The sequence below is a fragment of the Schizosaccharomyces japonicus genome, assembly GCF_000149845.2.
Source record: "Schizosaccharomyces japonicus yFS275 unplaced genomic scaffold supercont5.2, whole genome shotgun sequence".
Taxonomy (NCBI): domain Eukaryota; kingdom Fungi; phylum Ascomycota; class Schizosaccharomycetes; order Schizosaccharomycetales; family Schizosaccharomycetaceae; genus Schizosaccharomyces; species Schizosaccharomyces japonicus.
Window position 1 is genome coordinate 313,119 of NW_011627861.1, and position 23,162 is coordinate 336,280.

At 44.1% G+C, this 23,162-nt stretch overlaps 14 protein-coding genes across 14 annotated transcripts; 7 read left to right on the top strand and 7 right to left on the bottom strand.

Annotated features, from left to right (window-relative positions):
* The first annotated feature begins 321 nt into the window (after window positions 1-321).
* SJAG_03043 (60S ribosomal protein L43) lies at window positions 322-916 on the top strand. The gene is made up of 2 exons (XM_002174175.2): window positions 322-567; window positions 648-916. Exons 1-2 carry the CDS (start codon window positions 411-413, stop codon window positions 773-775), a joined length of 285 nt encoding a protein of 94 aa, XP_002174211.1. The 5' UTR covers window positions 322-410; the 3' UTR covers window positions 776-916.
* On the bottom strand, window positions 826-3,608 carry SJAG_03044 (UBA/EH/EF hand domain-containing protein Ucp8; the record flags this gene model as incomplete). Its single annotated transcript, XM_002174176.1, has 3 exons — window positions 826-855; window positions 976-3,408; window positions 3,459-3,608. The coding sequence occupies 3 exons, from the start codon at window positions 3,606-3,608 to the stop codon at window positions 826-828; spliced, it is 2,613 nt and encodes an 870-aa protein (XP_002174212.1).
* A 376-nt stretch (window positions 3,609-3,984) lies between these two features.
* Window positions 3,985-6,983, top strand: SJAG_03045 (NatB N-acetyltransferase complex non catalytic subunit Arm1). The gene is made up of 8 exons (XM_002174177.2): window positions 3,985-4,031; window positions 4,072-4,210; window positions 4,376-4,494; window positions 4,553-4,989; window positions 5,042-5,303; window positions 5,353-6,471; window positions 6,519-6,740; window positions 6,795-6,983. The coding sequence occupies exons 1-8, from the start codon at window positions 3,999-4,001 to the stop codon at window positions 6,900-6,902; spliced, it is 2,439 nt and encodes an 812-aa protein (XP_002174213.1). The 5' UTR covers window positions 3,985-3,998; the 3' UTR covers window positions 6,903-6,983.
* Window positions 6,982-8,030, bottom strand: SJAG_03046 (SURF-family protein; the record flags this gene model as incomplete). The annotated part of the gene is made up of 4 exons (XM_002174178.1): window positions 6,982-7,096; window positions 7,138-7,632; window positions 7,701-7,830; window positions 7,925-8,030. The coding sequence occupies 4 exons, from the start codon at window positions 8,028-8,030 to the stop codon at window positions 6,982-6,984; spliced, it is 846 nt and encodes a 281-aa protein (XP_002174214.1).
* A 409-nt stretch (window positions 8,031-8,439) lies between these two features.
* On the top strand, window positions 8,440-8,953 carry SJAG_03047 (histone H2A variant H2A.Z). Its single transcript, XM_002174179.2, has one exon. The coding sequence runs from the start codon at window positions 8,493-8,495 to the stop codon at window positions 8,916-8,918; it is 426 nt and encodes a 141-aa protein (XP_002174215.1). The 5' UTR covers window positions 8,440-8,492; the 3' UTR covers window positions 8,919-8,953.
* Window positions 8,954-9,391: 438 nt separating this feature from the next.
* SJAG_03048 (CMGC/CDK/CDC2 protein kinase Cdc2) lies at window positions 9,392-10,848 on the bottom strand (the record flags this gene model as incomplete). Its single annotated transcript, XM_002174180.1, has 5 exons — window positions 9,392-9,472; window positions 9,597-9,902; window positions 10,010-10,310; window positions 10,573-10,741; window positions 10,812-10,848. The coding sequence occupies 5 exons, from the start codon at window positions 10,846-10,848 to the stop codon at window positions 9,392-9,394; spliced, it is 894 nt and encodes a 297-aa protein (XP_002174216.1).
* Window positions 10,849-11,288: 440 nt separating this feature from the next.
* SJAG_03049 (fungal protein) lies at window positions 11,289-12,266 on the bottom strand. The gene has a single exon (XM_002174181.2). It carries the CDS (start codon window positions 12,022-12,024, stop codon window positions 11,341-11,343), a length of 684 nt encoding a protein of 227 aa, XP_002174217.1. The 5' UTR covers window positions 12,025-12,266; the 3' UTR covers window positions 11,289-11,340.
* A 383-nt stretch (window positions 12,267-12,649) lies between these two features.
* SJAG_03051 (SWIM domain containing-Srs2 interacting protein 1) lies at window positions 12,650-15,731 on the bottom strand. Its single transcript, XM_002174183.2, has one exon. The coding sequence runs from the start codon at window positions 14,981-14,983 to the stop codon at window positions 14,378-14,380; it is 606 nt and encodes a 201-aa protein (XP_002174219.1). The 5' UTR covers window positions 14,984-15,731; the 3' UTR covers window positions 12,650-14,377.
* On the top strand, window positions 12,868-14,274 carry SJAG_03050 (CDC50 domain-containing protein; the record flags this gene model as incomplete). Its single annotated transcript, XM_002174182.1, has 3 exons — window positions 12,868-12,911; window positions 12,968-13,106; window positions 13,342-14,274. The coding sequence occupies 3 exons, from the start codon at window positions 12,868-12,870 to the stop codon at window positions 14,272-14,274; spliced, it is 1,116 nt and encodes a 371-aa protein (XP_002174218.1).
* Window positions 15,561-16,868, top strand: SJAG_03052 (random septum position protein Rsp1; the record flags this gene model as incomplete). Its single annotated transcript, XM_002174184.1, has 1 exon — window positions 15,561-16,868. The coding sequence occupies one exon, from the start codon at window positions 15,561-15,563 to the stop codon at window positions 16,866-16,868; it is 1,308 nt and encodes a 435-aa protein (XP_002174220.1).
* A 253-nt stretch (window positions 16,869-17,121) lies between these two features.
* Window positions 17,122-17,925, top strand: SJAG_03053 (ribosomal protein subunit S28; the record flags this gene model as incomplete). Its single annotated transcript, XM_002174185.1, has 1 exon — window positions 17,122-17,925. One exon carries the CDS (start codon window positions 17,122-17,124, stop codon window positions 17,923-17,925), a length of 804 nt encoding a protein of 267 aa, XP_002174221.1.
* A 146-nt stretch (window positions 17,926-18,071) lies between these two features.
* On the bottom strand, window positions 18,072-19,250 carry SJAG_03054 (hypothetical protein; the record flags this gene model as incomplete). The annotated part of the gene is made up of 1 exon (XM_002174186.1): window positions 18,072-19,250. One exon carries the CDS (start codon window positions 19,248-19,250, stop codon window positions 18,072-18,074), a length of 1,179 nt encoding a protein of 392 aa, XP_002174222.1.
* Window positions 19,251-19,625: 375 nt separating this feature from the next.
* On the top strand, window positions 19,626-21,295 carry SJAG_03055 (histidinol-phosphate aminotransferase imidazole acetol phosphate transaminase His3). Its single transcript, XM_002174187.2, has 3 exons — window positions 19,626-19,772; window positions 19,837-19,848; window positions 19,920-21,295. Exons 1-3 carry the CDS (start codon window positions 19,639-19,641, stop codon window positions 21,010-21,012), a joined length of 1,239 nt encoding a protein of 412 aa, XP_002174223.2. The 5' UTR covers window positions 19,626-19,638; the 3' UTR covers window positions 21,013-21,295.
* A 168-nt stretch (window positions 21,296-21,463) lies between these two features.
* SJAG_03056 (mannosyltransferase complex subunit Alg2) lies at window positions 21,464-23,150 on the bottom strand (the record flags this gene model as incomplete). Its single annotated transcript, XM_002174188.1, has 4 exons — window positions 21,464-22,325; window positions 22,382-22,829; window positions 22,888-23,004; window positions 23,060-23,150. 4 exons carry the CDS (start codon window positions 23,148-23,150, stop codon window positions 21,464-21,466), a joined length of 1,518 nt encoding a protein of 505 aa, XP_002174224.1.
* Between the last annotated feature and the right edge of the window lie 12 nt (window positions 23,151-23,162).

The window sequence follows — 23,162 nt, forward strand, 5'->3', positions numbered from 1 at the left end:
AAAACAATTTCCGCTATTCATTTTTGCAACAGCTACAAAGCGTTGTTTTCATATTTGTTCATTCATTCTAGAAATACGGGTCCTTGTTCTTGTAAACTGTTCAATGTTAACAGACCGGGTAACTCAAATTCACACAAAAAATTACAAAACTACCTTACGACAAAATACCACTTGTGTTCTACTTCCTCCTGTTATTGTGTACAATTGTTTAAAAACGTTTAATCTGTATGGTAACCGCGGTATTGCTTCGTTACAACTACTGCATCCATTCATCACTACCATAGTGTTTTGCTCTGGTCAACCTTCATTCGTCGTAGGAACGGTAACCCTACCCTAGAATAATAACGGTCACAGGAGGGTCCTCCGAAACAAACGAACCTGTGAATGGTTCCATCCGCCAACCAGCCAGAATGACCAAGCGTACGAAAAAAGTCGGTGTTACTGGAAAGTACGGTGTCCGTTACGGTGCTTCCCTCCGTCGTGACATTCGTAAGATCGAGGTTCAGCAACATGCCCGTTACCAGTGCCCTTTTTGCGGTCGTTCTACCGTGAAGCGTCAAGCCGCTGGTAAGTTAATGGAAATAGTGTTTTGGAGAGTTGGATAGGCGAAATCGAGGTTGTGTGTGTTAACATGGTTCTTTTTTTAGGTATCTGGAAGTGCACCGGCAAGAACTGTGGCAAGATCATTGCTGGCGGTGCCTGGACTGTTTCTACTGCTGCTGCCACTAGCGCTCGTTCTACCATTCGTAGATTGCGTGAAATGGTTGAGGTCTAAGCTGCTGGTCTAGTTGACGCGGCATTTATTTGTGCTGTGTACAATGAAAGTTACTTACAGTTCAGTAATATGTTAATGGCCTTGAAAAAATCATGGTTAGTAATTGGTGAGAAGTTGGGAGGAAGGGAGATTAGCGAGCGCAGACAAGGATCAACAAGACTTGAGCAGTAGTAGTTGATCATTTGCTTAGCAAAACATACCTGTTCAACGTTTCCCTTCGTTGCTTGGAGAGCATTTTCGCATCTCGTTTTGTCGAAACCCATGTCAAGGAGTTGGGAGAGGTTCTCGTCGTTGTTAGTAGCCGGAGATTTAGTGCTTCTGGAAGGCAAACTTGGTCCGTTAGCTAAAGGCGACGACCGATAGGCAGGGGAAGAGGAGAAGGCTTGAGTCTGGGGAATCGTGTTTGCGGATGTCGAAGAAGAGGTTCGCAAAGTGTTCACAGCAGCAGGTACGGGGGCAGATGCAGAAGCGGCGGCGGTGCCAATTGTAGCATCGGCCTTCTGGCGAAGCTCGTTCACTTCTTTCTTTAAGCTCTCACGTTCCACATTCGTCGCGTGGATAGATGAGTTCAATTGCTGCTCTTCCATCAAAAATCTTCTCACTTGCTGATGCAGACGGTCTCGTTCGGCAGCCAAACTTGTAAGCTCCTCTTGCAACTTGCGATACTGCTCACGACGATGGTGAACACGTTTTTCAAGCACTTGATGATTATGAGCAGAAGCCTCCATTGCATCTCGAGTAGTCTGAATTTCCTCACGGATTGACTCAAATGCAGAAGAAGAAACGTCAGAATCTTCTTCTTCTGCGGCAACAGCTGCCGGTTCTTCATGACTTTCATCGACTTCTTTAACAACAACGTCCGCAGAAGATGTTGGCGGAACATTCTCGGGCTCAGTTGCTGTTGGCTCTGGCATAGCAGCGGCAGTGACATACTCTGTCATTGAAGACGGTTCTTCCGTTGCAGACGTGTCCATTGCTCCCAAGTTTAATCTCTGGATATCGGTTGAAAGATGGTCTTGCTCTTCAACAGCCTCAGTCGCCTCATTGTCATCAGCAAATGCCGGCTCTGACAATGGCTTCTCGTCATCAGCAATAGCCGGTTGTGCGAGACCGTTTATATCCATTGTCGGCGTGCCTTGCACATCTGGAGGTGCACTGCTACTACCAGGCTCTAATGCTTTCAAATCGTCCAAATAGGAGTGAGTCGGTTGAATAGGAATTGATGGCTTCACGGGCTCTGGAGCAATCGAGGGTTCTGTTGGCTGTGGAGCTTGGTTCGGCTCTGCTACCTGAAGCGTAATGAGTTGAGATTCAACTTCCTCCAACGTGTCTGGGATTGTTTTTCCCGTGAGACGCAACCGAATGAGTTCCATCGCAACGGCAAATCCGTTCTTATCCAAAATACCCGAGTCTTTCACGTCTACCAAGTCCCAAATCTTTGCGAGCTCGTCAGCGTCCAAACGAGAGGCCACAAAGAAGGGAACCGAGTCCTCACCAGTAATGTACCCCTTTCTTTGTTTGTCAATTCTGTCAAACAGAGAGTTATAATTGTTGCGATCGTTGGCAAGAATTCTTCTCGCCAATTCTGCAACGGGGTCTTGTTCTTCGGAAGAAGATGAATAAGGAGCAGGCGTTTCTGCTGGAAGCGTCTCGGGATCATAGTGCACGGTTTGTTCAACAGGTGGAGCGATAATAGGCTCAAAAGTTGAAGCCGAAGCAACCACTGGGGCAGTAGCCAAATCAGATGTTGGAATGGCTGTTGTTGCAGCTTCTGGAATAACCGCTGGGGTAATCGTTACTTCTGATGCTTGAACAGAAGAACCTGCAGCCGGAACATCAGGAACCTCAACAGCCTTCGGAGCAGACATGTATTTGTCTATCTTTGAGGAACTGCTTCCCAGAGCAGGTCCCTCCACGGGTGCAGACGATGAAACGGGAGGAGAAACAGAGACATGAGCTGTCTCAGGAGCACCAGCAGCTGAAGCGTACACTTGAGGAATAATGGTTTTTGGAAGATGTTTAACATTATTCTCCTTGCACAATGCTCCAAGGTGCTTTGCAAGCACAAATTCTGCCTTGTTTAAACTTCCACGATGTGTAAAGTCAGCCAAATTCCAAATTTGAGCCAATACACTAACATGAAGGCCCGTCTGTGTGAATACGTCACGAGCAATAGTGCCTGGAAGAAGGGTATCTTGTCCTGGAATGGAAACAATCTCAGGATGCTGTTTCAGAATCTCATCGAACTCTGTACCATACTGAATCCGTTCTTCCTCCGTCACAAGTTTCGTAAATATGGACATATCGACCACCGAATGACGTCTCGTTCCATGAGAAGAGTGTCTTTGTGAAGAGTTTGAACTGTGAGAATGCGTATGCTTGGACACGTTTTGTTTATGAGGAACCGGTCCAGCTAAAAGGTAAGCAAAACTGTTCCGGAAACAATTGTAACTCGTGTAAACAGTTGTTCCATGAAGATACACATATGTACGAGCAACATGTAACGAACCTTTATAAACATCCCATGATTTCTGAGGAATTCCATTCTGAGCTTGTGAGACTAAACGCATGCAAGCTGCGAACTCATTACGAGACAAATATCCATTGTGTCTTTCATCACAGATATCCCAAATCTATGGTTAGAAAGTTTTAAAAAGAAAATTCTCCGCGTTTTCAATCGTACAACTGCCAATTGCTGATGATCAACGCCAAAGTTCACCAAAAAATTTCCCGCCGTCTGTCCAGAAACCTCGTTGTTTTCAGTATCCGTTAATTGAGTGAAGTACGAGGAGAAACACTGCTCCTCTTCTGGAGTTAACTGCAGTGCATACATGTTGGTTAAGGTTTCGTACTCAACGCGTTGCCGATCCTACCCGTTTCTGCTGGCACGAGACTTTATGCGGCTACTCCTGCATGACATCAGATAAGAGCGGGGCGCGGGGTAACTTGCAGATCCTTGGCAAATACTATGCTTAAACACAACTGTATGTACATGCTAATTTGTTGTTTTATACAGTCATCCCTCAACATAAAATATATGCGTTAAACATTTGTGACGCACGAATTAGAACCCTTGACGAGGAATAGGATTCATGTGATCACTTTACTTGACATAAGCGCTGCACGCGCACAGCATGTGAAAAGCTTAATTTGCACTACCACCAAAATAGGATTGGTTCGCAAAGTATGCTTTCGCGAGAACCGTATTATAAGGAAAGGCAGGATGCACCGTTCTTTGCAGAAGGAATCGACAGTTGTACGTGTATATGCAGTAATAACAGTCTGCTAATGACAAGGTGTACTCGGCACTCACTTTGGCCAAGGGAGGACGCGGTGCGGAAGCCATTAAATTGCTTGAGACGTTGAAAACGCGTCCTATTAGTGATCCTGAGACCATTAATATCATTCAAGCAATTTACGCTGATCAGGGAAGAGGTAAATATTGCAATTTATTTATTCCTTTATGGATGATAAATACCATGGGAATTTAGTTTATCCTATCGTCAATTTCTTTCGGAAACTTGCTCGAATGCTCTGTGTTTCAACAGAATCGTCATTTTAATTTTCATCTTTCTTTTCAAAACCTGCTAACCTAACAAGCTGATGAATCTTTTGTTTTTTGGGACTCATACTTGAAACATAATGGTCGCAATGAAAAAGGGTTGAGTCTGTACTTTCAGGCTTGTATTCGTACGAAAAACTTGGCACACCAGAGAAAGGTACGATTGCTGACAAGCTGTTATTTGGCTTTTGTACGAGCTGAACTAACGCGTATAGGCTGCCCTTGAACTGCAAAAACACTTTCCTTCAAGACAACACAGTCTTTGGCTGATCTTTACCATGTATCTTATTTGCATGAAATCGGAAAACCCAACGGAGGTGTCTCTTCTCAAGCAACTCATGCTTCGTTCTGCCGATAAAGTGTTTGGTGAGGGAGAAGATACTGTTTTCGAGAATGAAGAGCTTCATTTATACGTTGATGTGCTTAAAGTTGCTGGAAAGGGTGATGTTGCTTTAAAGCTGCTCTCTTCTGACCGTGCATCCGAGTGTGTGAAATCGGACGCAGATCTCCTGTTAAAGAAATTGAATTTAATGCGTGAGTTTGCCCAATGGGACAGTCTGTTCACGACTGCCAAATCTCTGTTTGAATCTGGAAATTTGGACTGGAAGGTTTGCTCGGCTCTCTTAGACTGTGCCAAAAACGACGAAAACGTGTACGTGTGCTTTTCTTTTCATTTGCTTTGTTTGTCTACTTACCTTATTTAGCCGTTCTACAGTTTTATCTCTGATTAAGGAGAAGCTTTCTGCTTCTAAAGTGGAACGCAATATCTATCTTCTGCACATTGAGTTCACCAAACTTTTCGCTAAGGATGAGTTATTGGACAGCATTTTCACTTACATCAAAAAGCAATACGTTAAACCGATTGTTTTTGATGATGTGAAGGGAACGTTGAAGGAGCTTACGAGCGAACAGCGTCTTGGATTCGTTTCTACACTTAGTAACATTCTTGAATTGGCTGCTGACAAGGTAAGCTTGTTCATTAATTACTTCTTTCTTAACTAACATTCATGTTTAGGAAAACACACTTTCATACGTTTACAAAACGGTTCTTCTTTTAAAATTCCGCTACTTTTTGGGCGAAATTTCCTCTACGGAAGCACGCAAGCAGTTTATTTCGGATTGCTTAGATGTGTACCAAATAGGTTCGGACTTGAGTAAAGATCTGCTTCCCACAGACTTTTCGTACGGCTATGAGTCCATTCTTCTGGCTGTTCATACCTTGGTTGATGAGTACACAGAGCAAAAGGCCGCTGGAAATGCTTACTGCCAATCCGTCCTTTTTGATGCTATTGTGCTTTTGGAAAAAGTTTTGGAAAAATCTTATCACAATTATCACTTCAAGCTTCTGCTTGTTCGACTTTATCTTATGTTCGACGGTGGTTTCCCAGCAGCCATGTTCGTTTATGATACGATGTCAATCAAGCAGGTCCAGAACGATACCCTTGCTCATCATTTGCTGACACGCGCAACTTCTCTTTACCCAAGTTATAATATTCAAAGCAAGCTCAATGACTGCATGAAGTTGTATTCTGCAAATGAGCTCGAAACCCCAGAGATGATTTTCGATGCTTATCAACGGGGCGCCTACTCTCAGATTGAGGATTTCGTTGCCTTCCGTTCTCGCTTGGATCATAGTACCTGGAAGAGCTTAACCCTTCTTGAGCGTGCTCGCATTCATTACTTGTCCTCAAACAAGGCACCTAAAGAGTATTTGCCAAGATGCTCAAATCCTAAAGATAACCGAGACATTCGTGTTATGGTATCTTTTACCGACGAAAACAAACCTACGATAGACGAACTTCTGCGTAATGCCCCTCAACCCGGAACTCCTTGGATTCATCTTTTCGTTGATGGACATACGTTGGTTCAAGATCACATCGTCCAAGGTGATTACAACAAGGCTAAGTCAGCAGCAGAAGCTATGCAAACGTTGTTGGACACTGCCGATGCTAAAGCTCAACTTACACCTGAAGAGCTGAGACATGTTAAGGTGTTGATCCAACTGGGCATGATGGCTCCCTCAGTTAAGGCCGGTGAGAATCTTAGCGATAGTTTTAACGCTATCCTTGAACAACTGAAGACGGAAACCTACACCCCTAATACCCCCTATGTAATCTTTTCGAAAGAGCTCGAGGTAAGTTGCCGTTTCTTCTAAAAAGTGTATATACTAACCCAGTAAAGACAATGAATGACCTCATTACTTGTCTTAACAGTTTCACATATCATTCCCCAAGCTCTGGAAAGAAGGCTTATAACGCCAGCGTGCGTGCTTTGCGCGATCATATCTTGGCAAAGATTTCCTCAGTGAGCGGACTCATCAAACAAAAGAAAAAGCAAACCCGCAAGCACTTGCTTGACATCCTTTCTCATTCATTTTTGTCTTCTTCAATTGCACAGGAAAAGGTACGTGTATTTTTACGTGGAGAACGACAAGACATTTTTAAGCTAACATTGCAGCTTCCTTACAACAGGGACTATGGAAGACAAATTGTTGACAACGCTCTTAACTCATCTCACCTCGTTGGTGATGCTGTCGCGAAGGTTCAAAAGGTGGTTCATTTTTAATGTATCCAATTTGAATTAATAAAATCTTCATTATCATTTCTCATAAACGGTCATAATAGCAAGTTCGTTTAGTGTTGGCCTAAAGACGTTTCATGGCCTCGATGCGCTCGTTTAAGGCATCCTGCTGGAAAGTTTTTCGGCCGTTCTTGCGGAAATAGTATAGCATGACGGCTGATACGGCGGCCAACGAATACCTACAATGTTAGAGGAGAAAGCCCCGTAATTACTCGCGTACCATGTAATAATGTACTCCATATGACTATTAAAGATTTTGACTTCACGAGGCTCAGCGATGGGAAACCCATCTTTAGCGGCATTTTGAGCAGCGGCAGTCGTTTCATTTGGCTCTGCAAGTTGGACAAGCAACAGTGGTTCACTACCCGTTAAAGTCGACATTTCGTTCACATCCACGAAAAAGAATTCATCTTTCGACAAGCGGTCTTTCTGCATGTACCAAGGACGATCCGAGTGCGTACGCAATAGACCTTCCACTCGGACCTTTCCCTGTGGCATAGAAGCCGGATCCCGGCTTTTTTGATCCTTCAGTTCCCGTGGAATCCAACCACGTTTAACAAGAATTCGTCGACCATCACCCATAATTAAAGGTGTCACAACGTGGTAACCCGTGAACCCGTCAACAGTTCGGGGACCAACAAGCATTTCTTGATGATGCTGCAACTGACCTTCTATCCAAACACGTTTCCACTCAAGTCCCTTTAATGCCTGTTGACTAAAAGGTGCTTGGTTAGCAGACAGCGTTTTTAATAGTTGCACAGCATGCAGGGCAGTTATTCATACGTTATATGTGAAGGGAGCGGAACAGCATCATTGTCCAAGCTCTCGTTCATGGAACGAATTAAGCCACGCTTCCATTTCAAACGTTTCACTTGCCAAGTTCCCAACCCAAGGCAGAGAAAAGGTACGACGACTGAGTTGTTAACAAAGTAATTCCTACTACAACCCCTCTAGCAAATCCTTGATCTCGTCTAGCAAAAGAGAAGCTCGCTGTATCCGTTACATACCCAGGAACTTTCCGATAGGCGAGGAGCCCGTTCGTTGCTTCTTTAATGTGGTTACTGATCTTTGAAAAACATTTCTGAATTTAATTCCCGAACGGAACAGGAGCATATTGGAATCTCTTGATCACAGAAACTACTTGCATTAACGAATTGCTCTGTTTACAACCAACCCATACTATTTTAAGTAACAATTCTCTAACGAACTAGAATTGCAATAAAACTGTGTTTATGGACAGTTCGCGGATCCCTCCACATCCTCGACCACAATTTCAAAAAACATGGACAGGAAAATATTCACAGTAGCTTATTCAATACAAAGGGTACAAAATAAAATACCACTCTCAAAAGTCCTACGTAGGGCCAGTCTCCCATATACCGATTGTACTTCTGCTTCAATTTCCATCTGCTGACTCAAATAATCACAAAAAATGCGTGGGCGTCTTTTTGGTGGTGAGGCAAACTCACCACCAAACATTTTCTGCACCACCACCCATAAACAGTACGCACAGAAAACCAAATTCTCGTCCTTGTTTATCAATCAGGAATAAGTGATTTTTTTGGCACTGCAAAGATGTCTGGAGGTGGTAAAGGAAAATATATTGGAGGGAAAATGGGTTCCAAGCGAGGAGAGCGTGGACAAATGTCCCACTCTGCTCGTGCTGGCCTGCAATTCCCAGTTGGTCGTGTTCGTCGGTTTCTTAAAGCCAAAACTCAGAATAGCATGCGCGTCGGTGCAAAGAGTGCAGTTTACAGTGCAGCTGTTCTAGAGTACCTTACGGCAGAAGTTTTGGAACTAGCAGGAAACGCAGCAAAAGACTTGAAAGTAAAACGTATCACACCCCGTCATCTCCAGTTAGCTATTCGCGGAGACGAGGAATTGGACACGCTGATCCGGGCCACAATTGCCGGTGGTGGTGTCCTACCACACATCAACAAACAACTCTTCATGAGACCGAAAGGAGCTGAGCCATATCCTGAAGACATTTATGACGAATAGTAATGAGGACATTAACAACGACCATCGTAGACACAGTGGACGGAGGCGAGAGAAGGAACAAGGAAAGAGGGTGCAAGTGTGACAGGAGTGGGACACGTCCCCGTGTCTGATTGAAAATCCGTGCAAGTAGGTAAAATCGTATCGTGTGTATGTGCGTGCCGTGCGCAATCCCTAATTCCAACTTTGTATCAAATGTCAGTGTGCACTGTCAGACGAGTGCCACATACCGGAAACGAAACGAAAAGAAACAGGCCGACTAGCGGAGAAGGGAATGAACGAACAAGACAGCACCTGGGTATCATAAAAAAGCTTGATGTTGGGGGTACACAAATGAGAATGCTTAGTTTTTAAATCAAACATCACGAAGAAACGAGTGTGTTTAGACGAGAGCGGTTGGCAGTGTGCGTATTTTAACAAACAATATAGAACATGCAAAGTCATAGACGCCATTGAAGGCTTGGGCCACTTTTTAACTAATGAAAGTCACGCAAGTACTTGTGCTGAAGAGCACGCTTGGCACTGATTCTGTGTGCAGGATCGTAAACCAACATAGCCTAGGCGAGGAGGAGTTAGTAAAAAACATGTGAAAGAGGAGGAGCTGGCATCGGAGAAAAACATGAGCGAAACTGAGCCATTCGTTCAGAGACTTCTCTGCATATTCCCACCGCCGTTACTTACAGTTAGCAGCTCTACGGCATCTTCTTCGGCATTAGTAACAACTTTGTGCAAATCCATGCGTTTCCAACGGGGGAAGGTAGACTTGTAGTCTTGTAACAACGTAACACCGGGCCACACCTCTTCGTTAGGAGTTCCAAGAACTTGGAAGATTTTAAAGATTTCATCAATTTCTGAATCACCAGGAAACAACGGACTACGACGGATCATTTCAGCAAATATACAACCGACGCTCCAAATGTCCACGCCCGTCGAGTAATGACGTGAACCAAGAAGCACTTCTGGTGCACGATACCATAATGTGACAATCTAAATCGAGTGTTAAAAATAATAACGCAAAAAAAAAAAGGAAACGGATCCATACACTAGCGGCACTGCAAGGGCCATTTTGTGTCGGTTCCGCTGTTCCTACATACCTCGTGAGTGTAGTTCCTGAGAGGCACGCCAAACGATCTAGCCAAACCAAAATCGGCGAGTTTCAGATTGCCTTCTTTGTCGATCAGCAAGTTTTGAGGTTTCAAATCACGATGGATAATACGACGGGAGTGACAAAAGTTGACACCGTTGACGAGTTGGTATGTGAATTTGCGCACAAGCCGGGGATCAAGTTGCGTAGCACCGGTCTCTGGAATTTTATCCATGTATTTTTTTAAGTCCATGTCGAGGAACTCGAACACAAGATAGAGTTTTGATTCTGCATGAAGAATGTCCAACAGCCTGAACGTGTTAGAAGAGAACAACGAATCATAAAGGCGAGGGTGCCGAAGACACAAAGCCGTCAGGGAAGGAACGAAATCGAAAGAGTAAACACGGAGACTATAGAAACGGGAAGAGTTACCAACATCAGTGAAGTCAAAACGCCGGATATGTGGCTTGTTCAGGTCGTACCACGTCTGTTCTGCATCCATCGTCCACTTCCGTCATCGTCTATCTCATCGCACCTTCCTCGACCGTAGTGTTTCATTTTCCATGGACATACCGAACACAGTTAGATTTGTTGTTTTCATCGTTCACTTCTTTCAACAGCGAAATTTCACGGATAGCGGTACTAGGAACACCTTCCGACTCGTCTTCTAATCGTATCTTTTTCATAGCTACAATTCGGCCTGTAGCTTTATGTTTTGCTTTGTAAACGACACCATATGTTCCTGTACAAATAAAAACACTGTTAGACGCAGACCTTCACCAGCATATTTTCTCCGTCTTTTTCCAACGTACCTTCACCGATTTTTTCGATTTTTTGATAATTCTCCATTCTTTAAGATCTGAAAGGAATGCTTCTTACAAATAGAACAATTGTAAAGAAGGAAAGAAATCAAACAAGGTGGAAAAGACAGGTTGTTTGAGCCGAAGAAAGGTGTAGTTTGAATAGTGATGTGTTGCGGCGCGGTAATATATATTTGGGAGGGCCAGGGAAACGAAGGGAGAGGTAAGGTGGCAGTGCGCGAAAGTGGGCAGCGCTGTGCAATGCAGTATTAGAAGTTACGGCAATCTAGAGAACAACAAAAGATATTGTGCGAATGTACGCGACGTTACGTAGTGCGGTATTTTTCATTGACCGGCGGAGCGAGAAACAGCGCAGGATTGTAGCCGTGCCCAGTCAGCCTACGAAAAGCACAAAACAACCAGCACCAGCCAAACACTAGCCACCGACTCTCAATACCCAATCCCACCCGCGACGTCGATACCCAACGGTTTGGATCATGCATCATTTCATAGGCGTTATCGTAGACTAAGCTAAATTGCTCTACCAGCGACCACCAGGGCCGCCGGGACCACCAAAACCACCGGGACCGCCTGGTCCACCAGGACCACCGAAACCAGGGCCTCCAGGACCACCGGGGCCGTTAGGGCCACCGAAGCCAGGACCTCCGGGTCCATCATGAGGACCACCGGGACCACCAAAGCCGCCGGGACCGCCAGGGCCACCAAGACCACCTTGAGGAGGAGCACGGTCGTCACCACCGCGGAATCCACCACCAAAGAAACCACCTTGAGGTTGAGGGGGAGGAGGAGCACCGCCAAAGCCACCGTTTCCGCCGGGGTGAGTCCACTTGTCGAACTTGTGAGTCATCCAGCTGCCGAGCAACATACCGCCAAGACCAGTGACGAAGGGGTTAGTCATGAAACCCTTAGATTGGGTGGAGGGAGCGGTATAACCCTGCTGAGTGTTGTAGAATTGGGTTTGTTGCTGTTGCTGCTGTTGTTGTTGGTAATATTGGTCACTGACACCCTTCTCTTGCAATTGTTGTTGAACCTCTTGAGGCAACTTCTCGCCAGGAGGAGGAGGAAGGGCCAATCCCTCGACAGGGGGCTCCCAAGTGGGTTGGGGATTGGGACCCATCTCGTTCACGAAAAAGTAACGGTTGTAGTTTGAGTCCCACTGGGCCAACCAGCCTTGAGGAAGACCTTGTCTAGTTTGGTAAACCATGCTGTAATTCTATGTAAATGAAAACGGATATGTTATCCAGTCAGGCGTCGCTGATTATACTCGAACGAACACCGGTAAAATCAATGCACAAAAGCAAATGTGCACGATACGATGAAATGAAGAAAAAGGACAGATATCCTTGAGTGCTGTTATAATGCCGTCCACAGAAATGAATGGCTTGGGACGCTCCAGAGGCGGAATTTCCGTCTTATATAGTGAAGGGTGACGTCATACACAACTTTAATGGAAATATTCGATGACAAAGGAAGTACGTCATAGCAAAGAGCCGAGTCGCAAAACCGAGGACGAGTTTCCGGGGCTTAGAGAAGGGTTAGTGCTCTCTATGGCTGCCGCGCGTCAGCCAAGTGAGATGTCTTGGTCTAAATGGATGTGCGAAGATGGCAAACAACAAAGCCATTGGAAGATAAAATAGTGAATTACGAATTTTCCCTTTCACTAGGACAGGGAGGACGTTACGGGTTCCTGCACCAAGAGGAAGACTGCACGTAACGTCGCATATTAAACGCGAACTGCTACCGCGTATTTAATTTCCACGGCTCCGCGTAAACCCTCGCAAACCCTCACAAAACCAGTGAAATCCGAAGAAAGGATATTCGCTCGATGTGTGAAAATACGCTGGTTTCTTTACATACATGTACTATATAGAATTGTAACTTTCGTATGACAACGCATATGCAGTATAAATTATTAGGTTTTCGCAGCGAGCTCGGTATGAGCAAATAACCGTGATACACGCTCAGACGCTTGACCAGTGTCAGACACCAAAAAACGGACAGAATTTGTATACTGTTGCCATTGTAGGCAACTCTGCACGTTATAACAATGTCTTCTCCTGAACAGAAAAAGAAGAAGAAGTTTTCGAGGCCGTATGTGTCGTAGCTGTTGTTTTTGGTCGCGATGTGTTAACGAATTTCTGGAATAGTGATAATTCTCGATTCTTTCAACAAACCCTTCCATCATGGAAACTAATTTTTACTCCGTGGACTGTGATTCCTATTTTGACGATCTTGGGTCTCATTTTTGGTCCTATTGGAGGTGCTCTTTTTGTCGCTAGCTCAAAAGTAAGAAAGAGAGAGCCATTGGAAGGAGCAGGAGGAGGCTACATGAAGAAAAGAAAACAAGTCGGGCTTTAGTGTGTGTCTGAAATGAGACGAAGGACTAACTAGAAGAAAATCTTACTTTATTTGGAAGGAACTTCCAATTCAGTGTCCTTTTCCCATGGTTTTTCATAATTGTCACCTCCTTCTCCTTCTTTCAAACGCTCTCATTCACGTTTCCTTTCTAACATATAAACAGGCAAAGGGTCTTCGGCTGGAGTACACAAACTGCATGAACGCTGGGTCAGAATATACTGACATGTCGTCTCACGATATACATATTAATTTTTTGACGCACAACAACTTCAGCGCTCAGTGGCGCTGGAATGCCGACAACGAGACGTGCTCTCTTCGTTTTTACGTGCCGGAGACGATGAAACAGCCGGTTTTTGTATACTACCATCTCACACGCTTCTACCAAAACCATCGCCGGTACGCAAAGAGTTACGACGTTGATCAATTGCTCGGTGATGCCAGAACTGCAAAGGAAATCAGTAAGAGTGATTGTACTCCCCTGCAGTTAAACGAGGAAGGTAAGCCATACTATCCTTGTGGCCTCGTGGCCAATTCCATGTTCAACGATACCTTTTCCTCGTTGAACCATTTGAGTGACGAGACTTCAACATATGGGCAAAAAATAGGTGAGTATGTATTGACTACCAATGGCACTGCTTGGCCGGCCGACAAGGCAAGATATGGCACAACCCAGTACTCACCCTCCGACGTTGTCCCGCCTCCCAACTGGGCAAAACGGTATCCAAACGGCTATACCTCAGACAACATGCCAGACTTGGGTAACTGGGAAGAGTTCCAGGTCTGGATGCGAACGGCAGCTCTTCCCACTTTCAGTAAGTTAATCGTTCGTAACACCACAGCTGCCTTGAGAACAGGATTGTATGAGGTGAATATCACATACAACTTCCCCACCATTCCATATGGTGGTTCGAAGAGTTTCGAGATGACGACTACAACGGCTATCGGAGGAAAGAACTACTTCTTGGGTATTCTGTACATCGTCATTGGTTGTCTCTTCTTCCTTTCCGGCATTGCTGTTGGTGTTGCGAGCATGCTTTGGCCCAGACGTGTCGGAGATCCTGCATATTTGTCTTGGAAGCAAGACAAAACTGATTAGTTCCTTTTCGTTTTCAATGCGTTTGGTGTTCGTTTTTATTATTTACACACGACTGCAATGAGTGCTTCCCTATGTTTTATTTTTTTTCTATTTTCTTCACTAGTCAGGGAGGAGGCTCCGTCGACCTTTCATGCTCCTCATTCCGGTTTGCATTGTGTTGCTCCTTCAGTTTAGGGTAGCATACAGAATAAATGCATGCTGCTACTAAATGTTGACACACTGGAGGATGTAAAGCTAGACATCTTCCACCCCAAAACCCAAACTGTACTGTTGAGTCGTTGATGAGCTCCAATGGTTTCCCAAAGGCAGAGAACACGAATTGGGTGCATGAACAATGCCAAATCTTGGCGTTGATGTCGAACGACCCAGTGTCAATGGTGCATTTCCATTGGCCTTTCTCGTAATCCACGAGGACTATCTTCCTTGCATCTATCAGTCGCGTCGCTGCCTTCCAGTGCTGTTCAAGCAAAACGCTAAGGGCAAGCCAAATTTGTGATACTTCGGGAACTTTAATTACAAGTTCTGCTAGTGACTCGTTTTCAGCCACTTGTATGTGTTTTGACAGTTGGCAAAAGAGAGTATCAATCACTTGTCGAATGCAGAACGTGTTCTCGATACGGCTGTGATTGTTGCTATTTCTCACTGTTTCTGTGGCAGACACATTGCTTGCACTGCGAATGTTGTTTTCTTTTGGATCAACGGATTTCATATAAGTAGACGACGTGACGAAAGAGACGCTGGAAATCGTTTGTCTTCTTCCATCCAGAACATGAACGATAACGTTTTGTTCTTAAATCAAAAAATTAGGTTGGCAAATGTGGAAGAGAAAAGATTCGCTTGAGCTGGAGGATGGAAAAACTATTTCAACCGTGAACTTCCACACACCTTATTGTTGTGATTAAGCGCTAATTGTGCCAATTTCCTCTTCCAATTATTTCTTTTCGTCGCACTTCACCGAGTTGTGTGGTGGTTTTCCCTACTGCATTTACTACCACCAGAACATCGCTCGGTATACTTGAGTAACTCATCCGTTGGTGTGGTGCTGCAGTGCAGTGGAAAACCTGTGAGGGAGAACGATACAGGCGGGTTTGTTTGTATTTTTGCATTGTTTACGACTTTGCTTTGGACTTGTGTTCCCACGGGTTCGTTTACGTCCGTAAACAAGCCTTGCTTTCTCTTTCACTTCCATTCGCTCGGTTCCTTCGTTTCCGGTGGAATTCGGATCGCACGTATCTGTCGAGCACTCGTTTATCTTCGTTTTGTTTTATTAACGACGAAAACGCTGCATGGGTGTGCCTAGCGTAAAGGAACCATTTGTGGACCATTACGCGGTACTCGATGTGGACAGCCATTCCACATACTCTGAAATACGACAAAAATATCTAAGGCTGGTCCTTCAATATCATCCCGATCGTAATGCTGGGCATGAAGAATTGGTGCTGGAAAAATTTCAAAAAATCCAACGCGCACATGACGTGCTCAAAGATTCACGTTCAAGAGCGGCTTTTGATCGTGAACGATTGTTACACATATTTGGGGTAGGACCTTCATCACAGACGAGTTACTCAGCTCGGGATTCACCATGTTCGAGTTCGACGCCGTTACGCAAACACAGGAATAATCTTCATCCTGAGGTCGTTCCTACATCAAAATTAAGTCCTGAAGTGAGGCGACAGCTCTTTCGTTCGAAAGATACTTCAGATGAAAAAAGCAAAAGCAACACTGTACCACCCCATCGCTCTTCGGCTAAACAAGACTCACGGTATTTCTCCAACTTACACTCGTTTTTCCGTCGAAACCCTACCGAGTTCTTTGAGGAACAGCCTAGTGAAAATGGTGAACACACAGAGGATTATATCAAAAATGCATTTTCGTCAAAGACGGACTCGTTATTGTTTTCGAGCATGGAAGCGAAGGCCTATTTGGAGACGTTACGGAAGAAAAGAACTTCTCAGCGGACGCCAGAAGTATCAAAAACAGAGAAAATACATGCGAATACTGTATATCAAAAAGCGAAAAGTTATGAATCAAGATCAGCACCTACTTCACGCAACACGACACCATTAACGAAAACACATCCCTATTCTTTAGACCAATCTGACCATTTATCGCCAGACCTGGCTTCTTCACCAAGCATGAAGGCAGCAATGCATTTGCCAACGGGTTTACATGATGTCGAACTTTCATTCGAAGACTCTAAGCAAGACGTGTCAGCTATGGCCTCCGAGCTTGAGCCTCCTGCGGTGCCGATAGCTACCGCACCCATTCCGCCTGTGTGCCCGTCCAATCTTTCGGATTCTGTACAAGTAGCAGCTTACTTGAATGAATTCCGGCGGTACCAGGCGGCTTGGAACCGATATGCAGAAACATGTACGGCTTACATGATTGCTTGGCAAACTTATAAAAATAAGTGCTTCTCGTTAGACGTGTCAGATGTGTCTGGACACGCACAATTCATAGAAGCATGGACAAAAGGTTCTCGGTTGATACAAGTGTTTTCTGCTTATGAGTGTGTTCACTTTGAAGCATTACAAGATCTCATTCGTGTGCAGACCAAAAGCAAAATTAATGAACCTAAGCTTATGCCTCCTTGAAACACTGTTCATGATTTGTTACTATTGTTTACTACATTCGTTCTCCTGTTTTTCTTTTCTCGTTTTATCTACTACTTCTCCCATCTTTCCAACGACTTTTTCTTTCTTTCGTGGCCTGTCCTCCCTAAAACACTCCACCAAAACGTTGCCTCGGAAAGCGAGTGCTGTCGCCAGACCTACGCGCGTTTAAACCTGGTTTGGCATAACAGAACTGAGTGGGACTGGGTTCTTTCATTCAGTTTGGGTAATTAAAATGGAATCATGTTTTCGTTTTTTCTTTCGTCGACAATCAAGTTTTCCGGTGCAGTGCATTAATAAAAGCAAAAACATTTGGGTTTCCGGGTTTCACAATTCTGCAATGACTTTGGCTGCTCGGAACGCGTCGAAACGTATTCAGCTTGCCAATATAAAGAAGAAAAAGAACAAGGCAAGACAAGCCGAGCTTCGTGAACAGCGTAAACCGAATCTTGGAAACGTTATAACAGGTCAGCCGACCGAGTGGACGCAATCGTTGTACAATCCTGTACCTTACTTGAGCGGAAGCATGCGTGCTAATAACACTATGCAAGAATGCAATCATTTTACGCAAAAACAAGAACTGAACTCTATACTGGAGAGTATTCATAAACACTTGAGAAAGTTGAGAAAACAATCTGCGTCTAATTTTGCTGAAGAGATGCCAGCGGAGCATGACAATTTGCTTCAAGAAACGAAGGATGAGTACATAAGACGTTTGTTTGATATACAAAATTCAAACTTCAAATCAATTCGTCTACTGAATATACAAAAAGCACTTCGAGATTTTGGACATTCAGAACGAGACACTGGGAGTCCAGAAGTGCAAGCAGCTGTTTATTCCGCCAAGATCTTTGCAATTAAGGATCACTGCGACCACCATAGAAAAGATTATGCCTGCAAGCGGTACCTTAGTTATCTTGTCCACAGGAGGCGGCGAATATTGAAGTATTTGCGGCGCAAAGACCGCCAACGCTACGACGATTGCATTTCACGTTTGGGTCTAACCGATGCAGCTGTTACTTGTGAAATAAATGTGTAAAATTTTATGTCCATTAATTTAAGTTTACGTTACGTTGTTCACGGAGGCAGATGGGATGGAGATGGATGGGAGAAAAGTAGCGGAGATGATGTGGAACTTCTTAGTTGTGTAAGAGAGAGGTGGGATATCCGTTCAACTTAATTGTCTTACAGTTCTGAACTGCTTTGATATGCAACAATTTCAGCCCACTCTTTACCGAAGAGAGATTTCAGCTGGCTAGTAATGTCGCAACCGACCTTTGTAAGACTCTGATTGCAGTAAAACAGCTGTAAAAGGAGAGATGACCGCGTTGCCGAGTCCGTAATACGAGGCATAAACGTCTTTAAAATGTACATCAACTCGTCTATGACGTACATGCAGAAAACAGAAACAATATTGTTGCCGAGAGAGCGAACACCTTCCTGGTCCTGTGCTAACGAGAGATCGTCTTGAGTTTGTTTATTTTGAGAGGGAACTGTTTTGTTACCAGAAGCAGTCATGTCCTCGTCGTCGTTATCGGCAGATTGAAACAGACATTGATAATTAGAGAAAAGTACGAAAGCTCGCTCTCGGATAATTTGAAGGTACCGACGGACGTAAACCTCGGGGCTGTTATAATTTAATAGAGATGAAATGTTCTGAAGCGCAGACTGGAGTTGCAGACGGGCATTCAGCATATACAAAGTCATTATTTCCTGTTCCGAGAACTGAGCTGCTGTTTTTAAATGGCTTACAAGCTTTATAAGATGGAAGAGCTTTTGCGGTTGTTGAAGCTGGCGAATTATTGTTTCCACTAGCGTCTGGTTCAGAGCAGTAACCTGTTTTCCTAACCCACGAATGGTGCTTGACTCCGGAAAAGCATCTATAATTCGTTCAGCCAAAGCTCGAAACTCCATAGCCTCGGAAAAAAGATTGTTATTAATCGCGAAAGCCATTGAAGAAGGAATTTCAAGCACAGCTTGAAGGTCGACTTGTTTTTCAAGCATAATGTTTGCCAAGTCACGATGCTCTAACACATCCTTTACGAACGATCGAAGATATACTAGCTGTTCGTTTGTTTGTTCACCACATTTGCGAAGCAGATCAGTATACTCGAACACCGATTTCTTAACTTGCTCCGTGTTTTCATAAACGGTAGAAACGTTTGTTAAAGTGCCTGCACTATCCTGCAACAAGAGGTTTTGGGCATCTTCGATGCTTTCGATATGCTTCAACAATTCCGCTTCTTCAAGAGCTAGTTCTTCCTCTGAAAGTGTGCATGTTTTCTGTAAATAGCTTTGGACCTTTTTTAATTCGTCTAATGGAGTTTTTATAAGTAATTGCTCGATGGAGTTTTGTGAAGACATGGTAAAATACTCAGCTGTCTTATGCCCAATTTAGGAAGAAGCACAGCACTGACAGTACACTATTAGTTCTCGGTCAAAAATAATTAAACAAACAGAAAGCGCCTAGAATTGGTACAAAATTGCCAACGTAAGCGCTCTGGATACAGCGAGTCGTTAATTCACCTGCTCAAGCTTTTTTGGTGGAGAGTATCGTCGTCAGTAGAACGCAAGAAAACTAGACACACAAAACGGTGAATAAGCGAAATTGCATTGTAGTTTCTCTGTTCAATAACGTATGGAAACCAGAAAGAAATCCGTACAAATAGAGTATAGTCTTGCTTATTAACGGCAATCTCGCTTATGTCGGCTAATATCGGTTAAGCTCTCGCCTTATCGCTGGCAGCCCAAGATGCGATTTAGAATAGATGTCTTGGCCGTAAAAACGAACACGGCCAACTCACCCTCTACCGTAAACATGTTTGATCTGAATACCTGCATTAGGAAGAATATCTTGGAACTGCAGCCGTATCGCTGTGCTAGAGAGTAAGTGGAAGAAAACTGCCTAGATGCTATAACTGTGCCTTGAATGGTTTTTCTAACGCGTTAGTGACTTTTCCGAGTAAGTAGTGTAAACGCTTTATCCGCGTAGCTTGTGTTTCGTAAGAACAGAATTGGTAACAGAAACCTTAGAGGAATTCTTCTGGACGCGAACGAATGTGCCTATGGCTCTGCTTATATCGCAGACGGCACACATTATAACCGTTACCCTGATCCCCGTCAAATTGCGGTGAAGGAACGCTTCTGTGCCATTAGAAACGGTGAATGTCATCCTAAAAAACCCATTACTCACGAAAACATCGTCATGGGTGTTGGTTCTGATGAAATCATCGATTCATTGATTAGAATCACCTGTATTCCCGGTAAGGACACGATTCTTATGTGTCCCCCTTCGTACGGAATGTATCCTGTGTGTGCAAAGGTGAACGATGTAAAGGTTAAGAAGGTTCTCCTCAAGCCCGACTTTACTTTAGACACGGAAGCCGTGTTGAAGGCTATTCGTGAAGACCCTACTATTAAGGTCGTCTTCGTCTGCTCGCCCGGCAATCCTACGGCCAAAAACATTGCTTTGGACGACATCAAAAGAATTTTGGATGAGCCTTCATATAATGGTTTGGTTGTCTCCGACGAAGCGTACATTGACTTTTCGCCAGCAGAGGCTTCTGCTGTTACTATTGTCAATGAGTACCCTAACTTGGCTGTCTGTCAGACACTTTCAAAGGCGTTCGGTCTTGCTGGTATTCGTGTTGGTTTCTGCATTACAGACCCTAAAATTGCCCAGATTATGAACAATTTGAAGGCTCCTTACAACATCAGTAATCCTACGTCCAAGCTTGCTTATGAAGCTTTGTCGCCCGAGTCTGCGGCTCGTAAGGACAGAAACAGAGACGCACTGAACAAGCAACGTGACCGTCTCGTCCAGGAGCTCCCCAAGATTCCCGGTGTTGGCAGCATTATTGGTGGTCTTGATGCCAACTTCCTTCTTGTCACCATTCTTGATAAGCCTGCCAAGGATGGAAAACCCTCCAACGAATCTGCTCATTACGTGTACATGCAAATGGCTACGGAACACAAGGTCGTTGTTCGTTACCGTGGTAGTGAACCTCTCTGTGAAGGCGGACTTCGTATAACCGTTGGCACTGAGGAGGAAAACACTGTTCTTCTTGATCGGATTGCATTTGTTTTGAATGATTATTTCACCAAGAAGGGAATTACCTCTGCTTAAGCAACTTGTCATTCATAGTTTTTTGATTTTCAAAACACACATCTCTCTCCAAGATTTCCATAGACATCTGAAATTTAAAAGTGTTATGCTCGTCCAACTAAATATAAGAATTCGTTTCTTTGGAGAGTTATGCGTGTGCAAGGTGTCAAATAACGATTCTAATAAACTCAATCATTGGATGAGTGGTCTTGTGTTTCACATTTCCAATTACCCAATATTATGAAGTATTTATTAACGATTATAATTGTTCTTATCCATCCGTAAATGCATTTCTGAAAACAAGTCGTAAAAAAAAGGATTATTTGGTCTAGAGGTATCTACCCACGAACAAAAAGCTGTTCAACAAATATAAAGGCACGAAGTCATCATCATACACATCCATTACGGGGAAGCATGAATTTGAAATGAGAGTCTGAGTAGTGTTTAAATGACCGAGAAGTACTCTGTTGACTTAATTTTTAAAAGAAATGATACACCGTGCCATAATCGTAAGAGCAATAAACAAGAAAGCCGATCCAAGTTTGACACCGAGAATGGGAGTGAAGATGGAGCCAAAGAAGTATGAGCTCACATACAGACCGGCTTCCGTAACGGAGACATATGCGGCCCAAAGAACGAATAGCATAACTATAATGGCAGTAGATCCATCCACAATACGTTTGATATAGCGTTTGTCGTTCATTGCGCGAATACCGGACAAAATCTCGGACTCAAACTTTTTCGACATAACGTCTACCGAGAACTCCCTCTCCACCCATTCTTTTCCAGTTTGGCCCATGGCTTCCAAGTCGTAAGTGGAGCCAAGAAGAGCTTCGTTAATAACGTTTGACCAGATTGTTGGGTCGCGTGGACGCAACCATCCAGTCTTTCCATCCCGTACGGTTTCCAATGGACCTCCATTTGTTTGGGCAAGGACTGGAACACGACGGAGCATGGCTTCTAAAGGCACAATTCCGAAATGTTCGTTTTCCGGAGTGTAGAGTAACACTTTCGCGTGGGCAATAAGTGTGTCACGAAGATCCGAAGGAACAGAGAGCAAAAACAAAACATTTGTATCATTCTCGAAGCGTATGTTCAGCCAGTCCGTTTCAATGGTCTGGTACTTAAGTGAGTTCTTACCGCACAAGGTCTGTAACTCCTTTAAGTAGTTTCTATTCTCAGCAACACGCACGTCGTAACCACCGACGACAACCAGCAAAGCTTTTTCAAAGCGTTCCGTTGAGAAATCACGCAGGGCAGCGAAAGACTCAACAGCCAGATTGATGTCTTTCTTTTTCTCGAAACGATTCACGGAAATGAGTATGTTCCGCTCCCTGGCAAAATGTTAGTAAACAAACCCACAAAGTGTATGTACGTGGTTACAACTTACAGAATGGCTTGGGGAAGAGGGAATGTGTTCTTGCACTTTCCGGTTGTGTCCACACAGGGGTGGATGATACGGACGGGTTTCTTAATACGTGGAAACGCCTTCTTAAAAACAGAAGCAGTGAAGTTACTGTTAACAACAATTCTGTCGGCGACACGAATAGACTCTTCTTCGATCCAATCAAAAGGAATGCGGTACAGCTTTTTCAACAATCCACCAGGTTTGGCAAGATATTTGTCAGGAAAGTGGCAGTAGAAAAGCAGAGTCTTGCAAATGAGCAACAGAAAAGGAATGCATGTGGACAATTGATCGACAACGATCGCGTCGAACTTTTCTGTACACAGAAGAACAAACGTGAGATACAATTGACGAAGAGTCGAGCAGAGAATGCTCATCCGACCGAATATAGACACAGGAAGCCAGTCTCCATATACGCGAACTGCAATTGTACCTATTTAACCAAATTGCTATTAGATACGGCTCCATAAACGAAATAATTCACTTCGTACCGTCACGAATCTCCTCAAAACAATGATTCATATCACAGTGTGAAGAGTAAATTACTACATCGTTTCCCAGAGCCTTTAATCCCAGAGCTGAATCAACGACCAATCTTTCGGCACCTCCTATGAAGGCGTTAGGAATCATCTTGCGAAAAAAAAAAAAAAAAGAAAACCGTACCAATTCCAAGGTCTGGATGAATAAAAGCAATTCGTTTAACGCCATTTGGCGCCAGGGAATCAGCTTTCGTTCGATTTACAAGCGAAGGCATTCGTGCTACTAG